The 17,093-nt window shown below is 40.8% G+C and overlaps 1 protein-coding gene across 1 annotated transcript in view; it reads right to left on the reverse strand.

The window, feature by feature from the left end:
* The window catches only part of xpnpep2 (X-prolyl aminopeptidase (aminopeptidase P) 2, membrane-bound), an 86,676-nt gene that overhangs the window by 42,719 nt on the left and 26,864 nt on the right, over nucleotides 1–17,093 (reverse strand). Inside the window, exons 3-7 of the mRNA XM_052022309.1 lie at nucleotides 14,815–14,900; nucleotides 11,859–11,969; nucleotides 10,596–10,659; nucleotides 1,179–1,286; nucleotides 1,017–1,094 (exon numbers count right to left, since the gene is read on the reverse strand). Of these exons, the coding sequence (XP_051878269.1) occupies nucleotides 1,017–1,094; nucleotides 1,179–1,286; nucleotides 10,596–10,659; nucleotides 11,859–11,969; nucleotides 14,815–14,900 (447 nt within the window). The remainder of the gene's footprint in view (nucleotides 1–1,016; nucleotides 1,095–1,178; nucleotides 1,287–10,595; nucleotides 10,660–11,858; nucleotides 11,970–14,814; nucleotides 14,901–17,093) is intronic.

Consider the following 17,093-nt stretch of genomic DNA (forward strand, 5'->3'; position numbering starts at 1 on the left):
AAGTTCCTTGCTGTGTTATTAATGATGAAAACGAGCAGAGCATGGACAGAGACCAGGTGAGGAGCAGAAAGAGATGATGTTCATGGTTGGAGATGGTGTTGAACTCACCTTGGACAGAATAGGAGGTACGAAAAGAAAGGTGTGGACTTGGGTTGAAGTCAGTATCATGGTCCTTTTTGAAGTGGCATCGTGGTACAGTGGGCAGTACAATAGTGCAGCACTCATTCTGCTGGGTTCAACAATGACCTCAAGTGCTGTCTCTGTGGAGTATACATGTTCTCCCTGTGTCTGTGGGGGTTTTTCTGGATGCTCACACATCCCAGAGATGTGCTGGTAGTTTACTTGGCCACTATAGGTTGGGAGGATCGATGGGCATAGGAGAGAGAACAGGTTGCAATGAGTTTAGGGGAATGGCACTGATGGGATTGCTGAGAGCTGGCAGAGACATGGGCCAAACAGAGTCCTCCTGTTTTATAAGGAAATAGAATAGTGTAATATGAGAAACCAGTTTCAGTGCTACATTAAAATTTAAGCAGAAGAGAGTGAAATAAATGTGTTTGAGCTGGGGTGTGCAGTCCCTTCATAAGCTTGTTGCTCTTTTTGTCAAGAAGATTTATCATGTTGCAGCCTTGCTCCATCAGGAATTTTAACCAAATAATGGTATTTCACTCATTTACAGAAAAATGAAATTGAAACTCAGAAACACATGTTTCAAATCTTAAAGGAGGATCATCACCAATTTGTGGCTGGAAGAGGAATTCAACAGCTGGGGCCAGGTGATATTTGAAAGTGTTTCCAGCCATTGAATGAAATTAGCAAAAGTAAGGGAAGATAATAGTCATCCAACCCTGGGTTCTACATTCTTGATGATTGCAGGAGGAAGGCTAGACAAAGCATGATGTGAAAGTTGGAGGTCCTTGGAAAATACGAGTTAGAATTAACGACTGAATTGAGTCTTGATTTAACAATGTTGATAATGAACAGAGCACTAAGAATGTAAAAGAATGTTTCCTTACCAACTGAAAACAAAAAGGGATCAGCAGCGACTATATCTCCTTCTCTTGTTTCTTGCAGAATCCAATTTACGATCAATGCTAAGAGAAACAATAATTAAGTTACTAACATGATACCAGGCCATTCAAAATTGAACAAACAAGTCACTTATTGTTGAGGCTTACTTTCCCCTCTGTTGAGCTCCCAGTTGCAGTCCATCTGACGTTCAGCTTGAATCCAATAACGTCCATCTGTCCAGAGTGCAGCATTTGTCTTACTGACTACTGCAGTACCTGTGAAATAATCAGATGGGCACAACTCCCGAGTAAACAATCTGCTGCTGTTTGATTGGAACTCAGCAGTGAATTGTAGCATTTTGCAAATGGAAGGTGGAAACTTTTCTTCAGTTACATACATTAATTGAACATATTTAAAAGTGGCTTCAAGTTGTATTCAATTTTCAAAATCGGCTTCAATGCAACCAAATCTTAGAGGCAAAGGATGTGTGCACAGCTTGCAGCCAAGGATTAATTTTTGCTCTTTGTGTATTTCAGTTATTTTGTACTGTCAAAGAACAAGAACTTGGATTTATTTAGCTCATTTCATGACTGTGCAATAGCTCAACATGTTTTACACCCAATGAAATGCTCTGGAATTGCAGTCATTGCTTTTAGCTACAAAATATATTGGACGATTAGCATGCAGATTGTTCTGCAAATAGTACTGAGAAAATATCCAGATAACCTTGTCCTTTGAAAGCGATTCTGTTTGAGGGACAAGTATTGGCCAGGAAAACTTGATGTTCTTTGAATAATGCCATAAAGTCTTGATATCCACACTGAGAGGCAGATTGGGCTTGGATTTAACTTCTCTTTGAAGATGACATCTCCAACAGCGTGGCACTCAGTGTCGACATCGATTATATTCTGTCATCTGCAGAGTAGGATTTGAATAGTAATTTATTAACTTGGAGATGGGATTGTGATAATGGAGCAGTGGGAACATTTTAATATGCTTTATTTATCCATTCAACTAATGAAAAATTGAACAGTTTGAAAGTATAAAACGAGTTTACAGTTGTAAGATTACTCTTGACGACTGATTCAAACCATTGCTTTAATACTGGGATATGTCAGTGTCAAAGTGCATAGCTGAAGACAAATAACTGGCACGCCCAGGGAATATATAATTCCACATAGCTCTGGTGGTCAAGGCATTAAAATATATAGAAGCCATTAACTTATTTCATGATCTGTAAAATACAAATTCTACCATGTAACAAGGAATTCTACTAATGTCAACATTTATGGCCAACATTAGTGATGAAGAACTACAATTCAAGCTGTAGCTTCTATAATTAAAGAAGTTAAAAGCAGGAAATATGGTTTGAACCCAACTTAATATAGAACACATGGTAGTTAATCACATGGTAGAACACCGCAGCTGAAGGTAGGACAATGTAGAAATAAATCTCCATGGTTACAATCAGTGAGGTTTATTAGAGCTTGAAAACTTGGCCAAAGGTATCTTAATAGCAGGCATTTTAACAGAGGGCTGACATACTGTGATTAGGATGTCTCTAAGTAAGCAACCATGATTAAAACAAGTTAGACATCCATATAGTCCAGTGGAGCAGAAAACTGCAGATGCTGGAAGTCCAAAACAAAACCAGAAAATGCTTGAAGGCAGCAGAGAAACAGAGTCAACGTTTCAGATCAAGGATCCTTCATCAGAACTGGAAAAGTGAAAAAATAAATGTATTTTAAATTGCAGGGGGCAGGCAGAGGAGGGAGGGAACACAGAGAAAGTCTGTGTTTACAGGTCAAAGTTGTTAATGTAACAATACTTTAAAAAGCTGCAGTTTGAATCAGAGATAGAAAAAAGAAAAACTGAGACAAAGTTAAAGCCACATCTGTGGAGGGAGGGAGTGAGGAAGAATAGGATGGTTACTTAAAATTGATAAATTCAAGTCCCAAGAGCTGTTACATACTCAAGAGGGAAGATGAGATTGTGCTTTTGGATCTACCATCCAGAATCTTTTGGGAATAGGAGGCTCCTTGCATATTAATTATCTACCAAAAGGCGGCTTGCTTATTTCTGTTTGCAGCATGTGGATACAGATGATGATAATAGAACTTCCGCTACCTGGTAACATTCTCTCCTCTTTTCCAAATATATCAGGCAGAAGGACTTTCAATAGAAAATTCTTCGGTGCCAGTTGTTAACAATATTGCTTATTATAAGTAAAGTGATTGTAAGAGATTTTTCAAGGTGTAAAAGGAAAAAGGGTGTGTTATTATGTAGTTATAATAAAGAACTACACTTCCCAGTAGGCAATGCAAGGGGTCACATGGGGGAAACAGGAAGTGGCTGTAAAAAGAGAGGGAAAACAAATTTGTTGGTTAATAAAAATGTTCAGATGTTAAACCCACGTGGTTTGTCTCTTGATGAAGAACAAACATAACATGGTGTCAGAAGTTGGAGTGAGGTCTGAACAGGGAGAGTAGTGAATAGTGTGTGCAATTGAGAAAGAGATTCAGTGAGTACGAAAGAAAAGCTGTAATAAGACGGAGAAAAAGCCGGCCGACGTGGCGAGAGAGCACATTGTTCCTGAAGTTCAACAGTCACCAGATTTGCCAAGGGAGATTCAGGTGAGAAACCCCAGAGTTCCAGTTAGGGATAAGCTAAGTCCCCCCACACCTATGCAGTTTACTGGCAATCTAACCGATAATTGGAAACACTTCAAACAGTGATTCAACACATTTAGATGCTAGTGGAGCGAGAGGGAATGAGGAAAAATTGAAAGCATCTTTTTCAGCACGTAGTTGGTGAAGATGCTTTGGACATTTATAACAGCTTTCAAATTGATGAGACAGCTTTTGAGTTGGGCACCTTGATGGAAAAATTTGAGGAGTATTTTATCCCAAGTAAAAACATCACACTTGAGAGAGATAAATTCTTTTCCTGTGACCAGAAGCTAGGTGTTAGCTTCGACCAATACTTAGCTGAGCTTCACACAAAGTCTTGTGAATTTGGAGATTTGAGAAACTCACTAGTTAAAGACAGAATAGTTTGTGGAATTCCAGATAATGGACTCAGAGAGAAAGACTGTTGCGTGAAAAAGATTTGACACTGGAAAAGGCAGTGAATATGTGTAGGTCAGCAGAAACCACACGAGCACAAGCTAAGGAGCTGCACAGGGCAGACACAACAACGCATGCTGTGAAAACAGAAGCAGCACACAAGGCATTTCCGAAAGCAACAGCAAAGCAAAGAGGAAGGCTCAAACAGCAAATGCAGCAGATGTGGAGGTAGACACATTCCAAGGATGTGTCCTGCTTATGGGAAGTCCTGCAATAGCTGTGGGAAGAATCACTTTGAGAGGTGCTGCAAAGCTGGGGCTAACAAGAGAAAGGTGCTCACAGTTGATGAGGAAATGGAGGAATTCTTTGTGGATTCTGTAAAGACTGTGGCTGCTGGTAAAACAGAATGCATTGTTCCAGTAACTGTAAATGAGACAGTAATTTCACTCAAGCTTGACACCGGAGCTCAGGTGAATCTGATATCCATGGATGACAAGACTCTCACAGTTAAGAGTAAGATTTACCCTGTGAAGTTAAAAGTGACAGGCTACACTGGAAAGTTCCAGTAAAGGGGGCTGTATGGTGACCTGTAAGCACAAAGGGCAGCACTTAAAATCACAGCTACTGATTGTAGAAAAGAGAGTATAGCCAATATTAGGTCTGAGTGCATGTGAAACGCTCAACCTAGTGAAAAGAGTTTTCATAGTAGCTTCACATACCAAAAATGACCACACAACGCTCATGGAAGAGTATGCAGATGTCTTTGAGGGGTTCGGATGCTTACCTGGTGCACACAAAATTCACATAGATGAGGCAGTGACTCCTGTTATCCACGCATGCAGGAAAGTTCCATTTCATCTTAGGGAAACTTAAAGAACTAGCATGCATGGAATGGATGAATATCATACAGAGAATTGAAGAACCAGCAGATTGGGAGAGTTCACTGGTCATTGTGTAAAAGAAAAATGGAGCATTGCGGCTATGTCTAGACCCAAGAGATCTCAATAAAGCCATCAAGAGAGAACATTTTAAATTGCCAACACGGGAGGAGATCATGTCTCGGTTTTCAGGTGCCAAATGGTTTAGCAAGCTCGACACATCATCTGGGTTTTGGCAGATGAAGTTTGATGAGGCAAATTGAAGACTGTACTTTTGACACACCACAGGGAAGATATCGCTATCTTCAGCTGCCATATGGGATCCTGTCCGCACCAAAAGTCTACCATAAAACCATCTACATGATTTTTGAGGGCACACCTGGTGTTGAGACCATGATGGATGACATCATTGTCTGGGGGTCCACCAAGGAGGAACATGACATTTGACTGAGACACGTGAATGACGTGTCAAGGAATGTCAATTTGAAATTAAATAAAGAGAAATGTGAGTTTGGTGTTAAGACACTGACCTTCATAGGAGATGTCATATCTGAAGAGGGAGTGAAGCCTTACCCAAGAAAGACATCAGCCATTGAAAACATGGAGAGGGCCCAAAACAAAGAGGAGGTGAGATGTTTCTTAGGGATGGTGACTTACCTGGCTAAGTTCATCCCTCGACTGTCAACAGTGTCAGCACCACTTAGGTCACTCCTTGAGCAACAAAATGAATGGATGTGTTTTCATGAGCAAGAAGAGTGTTTCCAGATGTTGAAAAGGGTCCTGACTGAAAAGCCCATGCTGAAGTTTTATGATGCGGAAAGGTGTATCAGGATATCATCTGATGCGCCCCAGCACTGCCTTGGATCAGTACTACTGCAGCAGCATGATGGCACATGGCAACCTGTGGCCTATGCATCAAGGGCTTTAACAAGTGTGGAAACCAACTACGCACAAATAGAGAAAGAGCTTCTCGCCAGTACACATGCATGTGAAAGGTTCAATCAGTACATCTATGATGCAAGCTATTGAAGTGGAGACAGACCATAAACCATTGGTCTCAATTATGTCCAAACCACTGAATGACTGTCCCATGAGGATACAGCGCATGTTGATAAGGCTGCAGAAATATGATGTGAAGATGATCTACACACTGGGAAAATATGTTTGCTGCTGGTGAGCTGTCTCGAGCAGTCGACAAGACAGAAAAGAGTGACCAACAGGTTAATGCAGATATACAGGCCTACATTGACATGATTGTCACCTCTCTTCCAGTATCTTCAGATAGAACAGAGCAGATTAGGAAAGCAGCAGAGGCAGATGAAACAATGAAAGTACTCAATGATACAATACGGAAAGGACGGCCAGCAGCAAAGGATGACTGTCCAATGCGTATTCGGGATTATTAGCCATGCAGAGCTGAACTGTCAGTAGTGAAAGATATGGTCTTAAAGGGAACAGGTTTGTGATTCCAGTGTCAATACACAAGGAGATGCTCCAGAAGATACACGAAGGGCATCCTGGGGAGGAAAAATATAAACGTAGAGCACATGAAGTGATGTACTGGCCAAGAATGAACCAAGACATCAGCCAGACCACTGCTTCATGTGAAATATGCCTTACCTACAGACCAAAGCAGCAAGCAGAACCACTTACATCACACCTTGTACCAGACAGGCCATATTTCAAAGTTGGAGTGGATTTGTTTGACTGTAATGGGAAGAGCCATATTGTTGTAACAGACTACTTTTCTAATTACCCAGAGGTTGCGACACTGCAACCAACGTCCAGCAAAGCAGTTATCATGTTCCTGAAAGCTGTGTTTGTGAGGCAAGGAGTTCCATGTGAAGTAGTATCAGACAATGGTCCACAATTTGAGCTGTGAATTTGAATCCTTTGCCAATGTTTGGGGGGGTTTCAACATATAACCTCAAGCCCACATCACCCAAGATCTAATAGCCTAGCAGAGAGTTCAGTTAAGGTGGTGAAGGGCCTCATGAAGAAAGTGCAAGGTGGATGAGAGGATTTCCACAGAAGTAGAAGTGCCCAACTGCAGAACGGCATTTCACCAGCCCAGATGCTGATGGGTCGACGCAGACGCACTAACCTTCCAATACATGAAAACCTGTTGACACCTGAAGAAGAACACAAGGTCAAGCAGGCTAGAGAGGAAGGGAAAGAAAAACAGAAACAGAATCACAACAAGACAGCGAAAAGCCTACCAGTCCTGAAGCCTAGGGATCAAGTGCAAATCTGAGATCAAGATTCTGGCACATGGCCCATCCAAGGAGTTGTGCAAGAGGAAGTAAATCCACATTCATACCAGATCCAGATGGAGCGAGGGACACCTCTGAGGAGGAACCGCGTGGATCTACAACCACAAGCTCCAACCCATAGATGTAACCCATCCCCTGTCAGTACACCAAAGGGGCCAGCATATGGAGAAAATGAATATGTGGACCAGATTTCCCAGGAAAACACCAATAGTAATGCAGCAAATGAAAGCAACACACCTGTGAAAACAAGTACCAGACCAAAAAGGACCATTAAACCACCTTAGACTGATTGAAAGCTGCTGAGTGGACAAGGGTTCTTGGCAGGTTTACAAGGACAAAGTATTGTTTGTTTTTATTTACAGAGGGAAGATGTGTTATTACTCCTAGGGTCCTTTGAGGTGGTGACCAGGAAGATTGATGAGGGTAGTGCAGCGGTTGTGGTCTACGTGGATTTTTGTAAGGCGTTTGATAAGGTTCCACATGGTAGGCTTCTTCAGAAGGTCAGAGGCCAAGGGATCCAGGGAGGCTTGGCAGTGTGGATTCAGAATTGGCTTGCCTGTAGAAAGCAGAGGGTTGTGGTAGAGGGAGTGCATTTGGATTGGAGGGCTGTGACTAGTGGTGTCCCACAGGGATCGGTTCTGGGACCTCTACTTTTTGTGATATTTATTAATGACTTAGATGAGGGGGTGGAAGGGTGGGTTAGCAAGTTTGCAGATGACACAAAGATCGGTGGTGTTGTGGATAGTATGGAGGGCTGTCGAAGCTTACAGAGGGATATTGATAGGACACAGAACTGGGCTGACAAGTGGCAGATGGAGTTCAATCCAGAGAAGTGTGAGGTAGTACACTTTGGAAGGACAAATTCCAAGGCAGAGTACAAGGTAAATGGCAGGATTCTGGGCAGTGTAGAGGAGCAGAGGGATCTGGGTGTTCATATCCACAGATCACTGAAAGTTGCCTCACAGGTAGATAGGGTAGTCAAGAAAGCTTATGGGATGTCAGCTTTCATAAGTTGTGGGATAGAGTTTAAGAGCCGCGAAGTAACGGTGCAGCTTTACAAAACTCTGGTTAGGCCACACTTGGAGTACTGTGTCCAGTTCTGGTCACCTCATTATAGGAAGGATGTGGAGGTGTTGGAAGGGGTGCAGAGGAGATTTACCAGGATGCTGCCTGGATTGGAGAGTATGGATTATGAGGAGAGACTAAAGAAGCTAGGGCTTTACTCATTGGAGAGAAGGGAGGATGAGAGGAGACATGATAGAGGTATGCAAGATATTAAGAGGAATAGATAGAGTAGACAACCAGTGCCTCTTTCCCAGGGCACCAATGCTCAAAACAAGAGGACATGGCTTTAAGGTAATGGGTGGGAAGTTCAAGGGAGATGTCAGAGGGAGGTTTGTCACCCAGAGAGTGGTTGGTGCATGAAATGCGCAGCCTGGGGTGGTGGTGGTGGAGGCTGATATGTTGGTCAAGTTCAAGAGATTGCTAGATAAGCATATGGAGCAATTTAAGATAGAGGGATATGTGGGAGGAATGGGTTAGATAGTCTCAGGTGTGGTTTGAAGGTTGGCACAACACGGTGGGCTGAAGGGCCTGTATTGTGCTGTATTGTTCTATGGTTCTATGTAGTTATAATAAAGAACTACATTTTCCAGTAGGCAATGCAAGGGGTCACATGGGGGAAAACAGAAAGTGGCTATAAAAAGAGAGGGAAAGCAAGCCAGATGGTTGTTGGTTAATAAAAATGTTTAGATGTTAAACCCACACGAAGTTTGTCTCTTGATGAAGAACAAACAGAACAAAGGGAGATAATTTCACTAGTGGTGGAATCTAGGACTAGAGGACCTAGCTAAAACAGTAGACTACTGTTCTCAGATATGTTCTGTTCTTTGAACTCCAGTAACAACATTCAATACCATTAAAGCACACATGGGTAGTGGAAAATCTACAGGCAAGGAAACAAACCTGATATTCTGTATAATTTACAACAATGAAATATCATACCCATGCGTTTTAAACTGTTTAAGTGGCTGCATGGCCTTAAATGGTGTTCATTATACCATTAAGGACAGAAGCAGCTACTGCACACTATAGAAAGAATAAGAAATACAGAGGGAAAACGAGCTGTACAAGAAATATCAGAACTGCAATAGAACAAAAAATTGCTTCAAATATTTGGAAACCAATCTCAAAGATTAGGTATAAGAGGTAAAAGTACAATACATAATAGAGATCATTATTATTGTTATGATTAAATCCAGAGTTTCACTTAGGCAGGATGTAGGGAACCCTGAAGCAGAGAGGGTACAGTGAAATGAATATACCCTCTTTGGCAGTTATTGTTTCCCTCTGTTTATGTCATTATTTTTTTAATTGTATCTTTCCAATTCATCTATAACTATGCCCAGCATTGTAATAGTTTAAAATGACTGCTGCTTCATACTTTCGATTTTCATGTCTCTGGACTTTGAGTAGAGAAGAAGGTATTTTGATTGAGACTATGGATATTTTGTTTGTCATACTTGTAATTTAAGAAAAGTAACCAAATGGCACAAATTTTGAAGTGTTTCTTGGTCATGACTAATTAAAGTGAAATAATTTTGAACAACGTCATCCTTTAGCTTCTAGCTTGATGCTGAAGTTATGACAGTTTGTTGAATATAGTTAGGGTGCTTTAATCCATAGGTCGATGTGTTATCAACCAACCTAACCTGCTTATCCTACGTCTTAATAATTAATTGAGTTTCAAACTCTGACAAGATGTGAAACAGAATTCAGTCAAATTCCTGTGGCTGTTGCATTGTGCCTTCGGTGCTGGTTTTGCTCAGAGACATCCTAACTGTTCTTAGTCTGTTCAGGAATCAGTTAGGTTCACCTAATTCAGCCTATCAGGAAGAAACTGGAGCTCCACAAACCAGGTAATTTTTGCTAAAGCACTTTGTGAAGAACCCCCCTAGTAATCTCATAATCATTACCAAGTTCTCAGAAGACAGGTTGATATATTGGAAGTTACCTGCAGGTTTACTCCTGCTTCAGAAAATCTGAAATACATGCTTTGCTTGAGTTCACATTTTGGCATTTTCCATCTTCCAGAGAGATTGGGAGTGTACAACAGCATTTCTTGTTATTTTCAGTGTCTAACCCACTAGTCTCTCTGAAGTCCTCACTGCAGCATCATCTTATAATATCACATTGTAATAATTCAACTTTATAGAAGTCATATGCTTTTTTCCTTCAGCTCTTAAGCTCTCCCACACATTTGGTGTATTCTTGGAAGAAGGTAGCATTTCCACATGGCGAACAAATAAAACCATCCCTCGCTAAATGTATGAACAATCAGAATACCCAGCCTTTCTTATCAGCATTACCTGCACTTCCAGTGAATCCTGTCATCCAGGCTCTTCTTTCATATCGAGGGGCAATATATTCATTCTGAAAAAGAATGTAAATTAATCTTAAACCCGTTACCAAGAACATCCTCAGGGATTCGTCAGATTGCCTGTCATTACTGCAACTGAAGATCATTTTAACTCTGGTTTATGCCAAAATTGCAGAGATTATTTGGGCCAATAACCAATTGTCTGCCGAGTATCTTTAGGAACACATTTTGGTAACACAAGTCCCCAGATTATTGTGAATTGATTTGCTTTATTAAAAAAGAAAATTGCTTTTAGTGTTTTTTTTTCATTCCTTCCATTAAATCAGAAAGTTTCCATGACTAAAACCAGAATGTGTGCAGTGGATGATGTCATAATAAATTCCTAGACTTAGTTAATTCAACATTGATGGATCTGAAACATGGCTCCTTGGAGTTAAAAACATATTGGTAATCTTTCTATTCACTGTTATAATGATTAAAATTGTGTCAGGATTATACACAATGTGACAGAAGATTAATCTCTCTAATGTGTGGTGTCCCAGTATCAAACATAACGTCGTATTCTCCCTTGGCATCAGTCAAGCATCAGACATTGCAGCAAGACACAAATAGCTTGATTCAGCAGTGCCAGGGTTGTGACAGCCTAACAGTAATGCAAGAGGTCACTGGCCTTCAAATTCAATGATGTATGATCATACATGGTCATCAATGCCACACAGTGTACCAGATCAGTGTAGGAAAGAACTCGTACAATATTATATTTTAATTTAGACCAGTATTCAGGGTCTATGAACTGCATTAAAAACCAAAATCCTCAAGCTGGTAGCACCAATACATTAGTTTGATTTAACTCTGCAATCTGTTTTAAGCGAAAGCTTAAGCAAAGCAAAGGTGGAATTTAATCTCCACCAATGACTATGGGTTTACTAAATGAATATCTGAATCATAGAGATTAAAAAGGATGCAGGTATTATATGAGTATCAATAAACACTAAATTGCTATTTATTTTACATTTTTATGTTGAGAAAGATTTAAAAATAGGTTTTGAGTTTCAAAGAACTGGGAAGCTGGTTGGTGTCTTAAGATGGATAGATATTAACCATCAATCTAAAAAGTAATGCCAGTATGTTACCTTGAGGCTATGAAGCCAAAGGAAGCATAATTTGAGAAAGGAAGGAAGTACAGCCAGTCAAATCATTTTATATTAAATAGATATAAATAAATAGTTTAAACAATGGTTTGCAAACTCACCAAATGAGGGTCAGTGGCAGGAATTACATACACACTGATGTTTTGTGCATCCATCAAATTCCGGAGATCATTTAAACGACTTGTAGTATTGACCACTGTGGGAGGTAGGTACTACATATAGAAGAATACATAATTAACCTAGTAGTTAAGATGATAGTTTTATTTTTAGTTAGCAGTATCTAACAGAATTTGTATTCTCACTAAAATTATATGTACCAAGGGTAATTATGAGATAAAACCATAGAGTGAAATTCAGTGATAAATATATATTTTAAACAATGATGGTAAAATATTTTAGTCTCTCGCATTTACCATTTATTGAAACAAAAAGTATTCTGTTAATATTGCTGTTCCTCTGCAACTATCCCACAATACTTTAGTGGGCGCATCCAGCATCTGACATGATGCAAAGCTGTACAAGTCAATGTACAGGAGTGAGATAGATTTGCTGGTTGAGTGGTGTCGTGACAGCAGCCTTGTACTCAACGTCAGCAAGACCAAGGAATTGATTGTGGGCTTCAGGAAGGGGAAGTCGGGAGAAACCCCACCATTCCTCATTAAGGGGCCAGCAGTGGGAAGGGTGAGCAGCTTTGAGTTCCTGTGTGTCAACATCTGAGGATCTGTCCTGGGCCCAACACATTAATGCAATCACAAAGGTGGTACACCAGCAGCTCTACTTTGTTAGGAGTTTGAGGAGATTTGGTATGTCACCAAAGACTCTTGCAAATTTCTATAGATGTATGGTGGGGAGCATTCTGACTGCTTACATCACAGCCTGGTATGGAGGTTCCAATGCATGGGATCGCAAAAAGCTGCAGAGGGTTGTCCATCACGGGCACAACCCTCCCCACCATCGAGGACATCTTCAAGAGGCAGTGCCTCAAGGCGGCAGCATCCATCATTAAAGACCCTCACTATCTGGGACATCCCTTCTTCTCATTACTACCATTGGGGAGGATATACAGGAGTCTGAAGACCCAAACTCAATGATTCAGGAACAGCTTCTTCTCCTCAGTCATCAGATTTCTGAATGGTCCAAGAACCCATGAACACTACCTCATTATTCCTTTTATTGCACTATTTATTTTGTAAAGTATAGTAATTTTATGTCTTTGCACTGCACTGCAGCCACAAAACAAATTTCATGTTACATAAGACAGCGATAATAAACCTGATTCTGATCTTAGGCAGAAGATCAGGTCAGCATGGACTAGATGGGCAGAATAGCCTGTTTCTGTGCTGCAGTACCCTATGATTTTGATCCTCTGTATAATGAGTATCGATTTCAGCCAATTTTGGCTCCTGTCTCTCTAATCAAAGAGTGGGAAATAAGCCAAGATTGCTCAGCTGATCATTACCCGATGAACTCTACCAGAAAGTGTATCACAATGAAATAGCCTAATCACATTTACCAGACATATGGCAATGGGAAGGTGTCTTTGGAACAAAATCCAAGGAAGGGACATTTTGTATCAAAGAAGGGAAATGAGGGGATAGATTAAATTTCATGGTGTTCTGCCATTTACAGATCATACTTCTGTATTTTCTAATTTTGACATTTAGTTTCATTTCTTCCACTGACCCAACCAACAATTAACTTTCGGGAATCAAAATAATTGCAGATGCTGGACATCTAAAATAAAAATGGAAAATGCTGGAAACACTTAGCAGGGTAGGCTACATCTGTGGAAAGAGTAACAGTAGCTGTTTCAGGTTGAAGATTCTTCATCAGAACTGATTAATTGATTTTCTAGTTAACTTTTGAGGTTGTAAGAGATTGGGATCATCTGTAGCTGTTGCAGGCATTCCATAAAAAGGCAGAGAGAGGAGAAATATTTGCTGTAGTATGATTCCAGGATAGTTACAGTGATACAAATTAAATTTACAGCTTTATAATTGAAGTTATTCCTTTTGTAATATTTGTATTTTGCTTTTATACTTTCTCATAAATTTCCTAATCATTTATCTTTATAATATACTAGGACACCATTTGCTTACTGTCTTTTGCTTACTTTGCTGTTATGAATATTAGTGCTAAAAATTATGTAACTGACCTCACTCAGACCTATATGGTGCAATCTTCTTGAGTGGGCATTAATGTTAAATATTACATTGAAGCACCCTCAGATTTTTAGACTAGATTAATTTTATGGAAAATTTTTGGCTTGCTACATTTTTTCCCCACATCACCCCAGCTTCACTGGCTCACCCTCCCAATATTTCAGACAAGCCAATAAAAAACACCTGAACCACAGGCATTTCTTAAAATGCAACTAATTTGCTTTAAAAAAAACAGGCCATGAAGTATCTTTCTCCCCCGTGATTGGTTCTCCTAAGATCAACTAAACTCACTTTCTAGCAGAAGTAGGAAAGGAGGGCAGCTCAGATTTCTCCTGGATTATTTCTTCTGTAGCATTGTGTAGAGTGAGAAATCCTAATTTAGGAGTTTTAGATTCAGTATTAAAATCATGTTAGCTAATAATTAAACTGTTTCTTTATTGTTCTGTGATAATATAGGAAGGCAAATAGGATGGACCAGAAAAGACAGAATAAGCTTATCAGGTTGATACTTTCTATGGGTTTCCACTCCAATGTAACCCAATAAAACTTCAGGATATTTATCCATCCTTGAAATACTGCTAACAATCATTTGACTGATAATAATAGCCATCATTCCCAACTATTCTAGACATACAGGAATGAACATGAAGGGAATGGAGGGATATGGAAGACATGCAGTTACATAGGTTTCATTTACTTTGGCAGCATGGTTGGTACAGGCATTGTGGGGCAAAAGGCCTGTTCCTTTGCTGTACTGTTTTATGTTCTATAAGAACTATGATATCTCCGATGTTTCAAATCTTCTCAGTTTGCAACTTTATCCAGACAGATCACTTATATAACCAGCTCCTAATGTGGTTCTCTTTTTAAAGAGTTCAGTGTCTTGGCTACTTACTGGAGGGCTCACAGTGCAGTTTCTCACCAGACCTGCATTTCTTTTATCTGAATGAAGAGGATGACTGCTTGCCAGCAAGAGTAAACCTAGAAGAATGACCAGCAATACATGATTATTACTTACTGGTTGACCTCTGTGGATTCAAGAGTTATGTTGGTTTAAAGCAACTGTTTTAACTCTGATGACATCAGTGTTAAATTAAGAAATAACTGAATGTACAATTGATAAGGCAATGAGAAAATTAAGACAGAAGATCAAAGAGACTGCAGATTCTGGAATAACAAACAGAATGCTGGAAGAACTCCCCAGGTCAAGAAGCATCTGTGGAGGAAAAAGGTACAAGTCAACATTTCAGGTTGAGACCCTGCATCAGGACCGAGAGTGAAGGGAAAAGGTTGCCAGTACTTAGCAGTGCAAAGAGAGGTGGGAAAGAGGCTGGTAATTAATAGGTGGAACCAGATGGGAAGTGGATGATGGACAGGTGGAACCAGGTAGGGGGAGGAGATGAAAAAGGTGAAAAAGAGAGAAGAAAATAGGTAGGCAGATGAGTGTGTGAGAGAGGAGAGCCCGGGGGTGTGGGTTACTTGAAATTGGAAAATTCAGTGTTCATATCATTGGGCTGTGGGCTAACCAAGTGGAGTATGAGATGTTGTTCTTCCAGTTTGCATTTGGCCTCTCCATAGCAGTGGAGAAGACTAAGGACAGACAGGTCGGTACCGGAATGGGAAGGAGAGTTAAAATGAAAACACAATATGGCCATTGAAGACAGAGTGCAGATGCTCAGCATAACAGTTGCCCAGTCTATATTTGGTTTCACCAGTGCAGAGAAGGCCACATCATGAGCACAGAATGCAGTAGACCAGGTTGGAAGGGGTGCGGCTGAACCTCTGCCTCACCTGAAGGGCTGGTTGGGTTCCTGAATAGTAGTGAGAGAGGAGGTGAAGGAACAGGTGTTACACATCCTTTGATTGCAGGGGAAAGTGCCAGGGAACAAGAAAATTAGAAATAAGAATACTTTATGACCCAGAAATTGCTTAGCACCTTTTTCAAAAGTTCCAAAAAGGACATCATGTTCTGTTGAGCAGTTTGAAAAGCAGCTGTCAGGTTTCCTCTTGCATGTCCTTTAAAACCTGTTTGTAGCTGCTGGCACTCATGCTGCTGTGGTCTCTTTAACCATTCCTTAAAGAGGTGTGCACAACACAACCAGCTCTCTTCCAGCCACTGGAGATTATTCATTACTTCCATGTGGTTGCAGTAATTATTGCAGAAGGCACGGAGTGCCTTCACCAAGCTTGGTGAAAGGAAGCTGGAGAGGAAAGTGGGTAATATCACCTAAGGGAGGGCTGTTCTATATTCAAGGGATCCATGCAGACCCTGAAGAGCTGCATACGGGCACTATTGGCTAAAATTTGCCAGGAAGGAATCTATTAGAAGCAATAATGCTCACATTACTGATCGGTACTGCAAGAAATATTACAAACTCATCGGATATGTCAAGGTAAGCCCTGATTTTTGCCTTCACCTATTCAAATCTGATAACACTTTTCCTAACACACCTACTCTCTCACTTAGACAAAGAATCTTCTCTATTTCCTTTATTCTAATCTCCATTCTTTTCCCTCTGTCTCCCTTTCATTGTGCTGCTCTCCCTCTCCTTGTTTCTGCTACACTGTGTCTATCCCTCATTCCCTATCTCTACTGCATTGCCTGTTCCTCTCCCTCCTGGTACTCTTCTCACTTTTGTCCTCTCACCCTTCCTCCCTGTCTAACTATCACCCACTTCATATGTCTCTCCCACCTGCTCAGTGTGCACTATTTTGTTCTCTGCTCTTAGACTCGCTGCTGTCACATCTCAGCATCTGTCCCTGTGCATATTGATGACAACTCTAACAAATGTGGCTACACTGGGACAGGACCACACATACTGATCATAGGACTTGCAAAGGAGGATCAGGAATCTGCAGCTGGAGGGGATGGTCGTCTGCATAGCATGGATGGTGGGATGGGCATTGTTGAGGCTGGACCCACAGGGTCAGAAGTTGGGGGGGGGGTGTTGGTGGGGAGTCGTTTCCACACTAGGAAGGGGCAGCCTTCAAAAGATTGAGAATTTACAATAGTTTTCCACTTCTCAAACTGTCATTGAGAAGCTGTCTCACTCTCCTACCTCCAACTGTTGCTGTCTCCTCCAGTGCCCCTCTGGTGCTCTAGGGGTGGGGTTGTTTGCGTTTGTGTGTAAATGCACTTGTGCCTGTCTGTGTGTCTCTCACTCACGCAGACAA

The sequence above is a fragment of the Pristis pectinata genome, chromosome 8 (genome assembly GCF_009764475.1).
Source record: "Pristis pectinata isolate sPriPec2 chromosome 8, sPriPec2.1.pri, whole genome shotgun sequence".
Taxonomy (NCBI): domain Eukaryota; kingdom Metazoa; phylum Chordata; class Chondrichthyes; order Rhinopristiformes; family Pristidae; genus Pristis; species Pristis pectinata.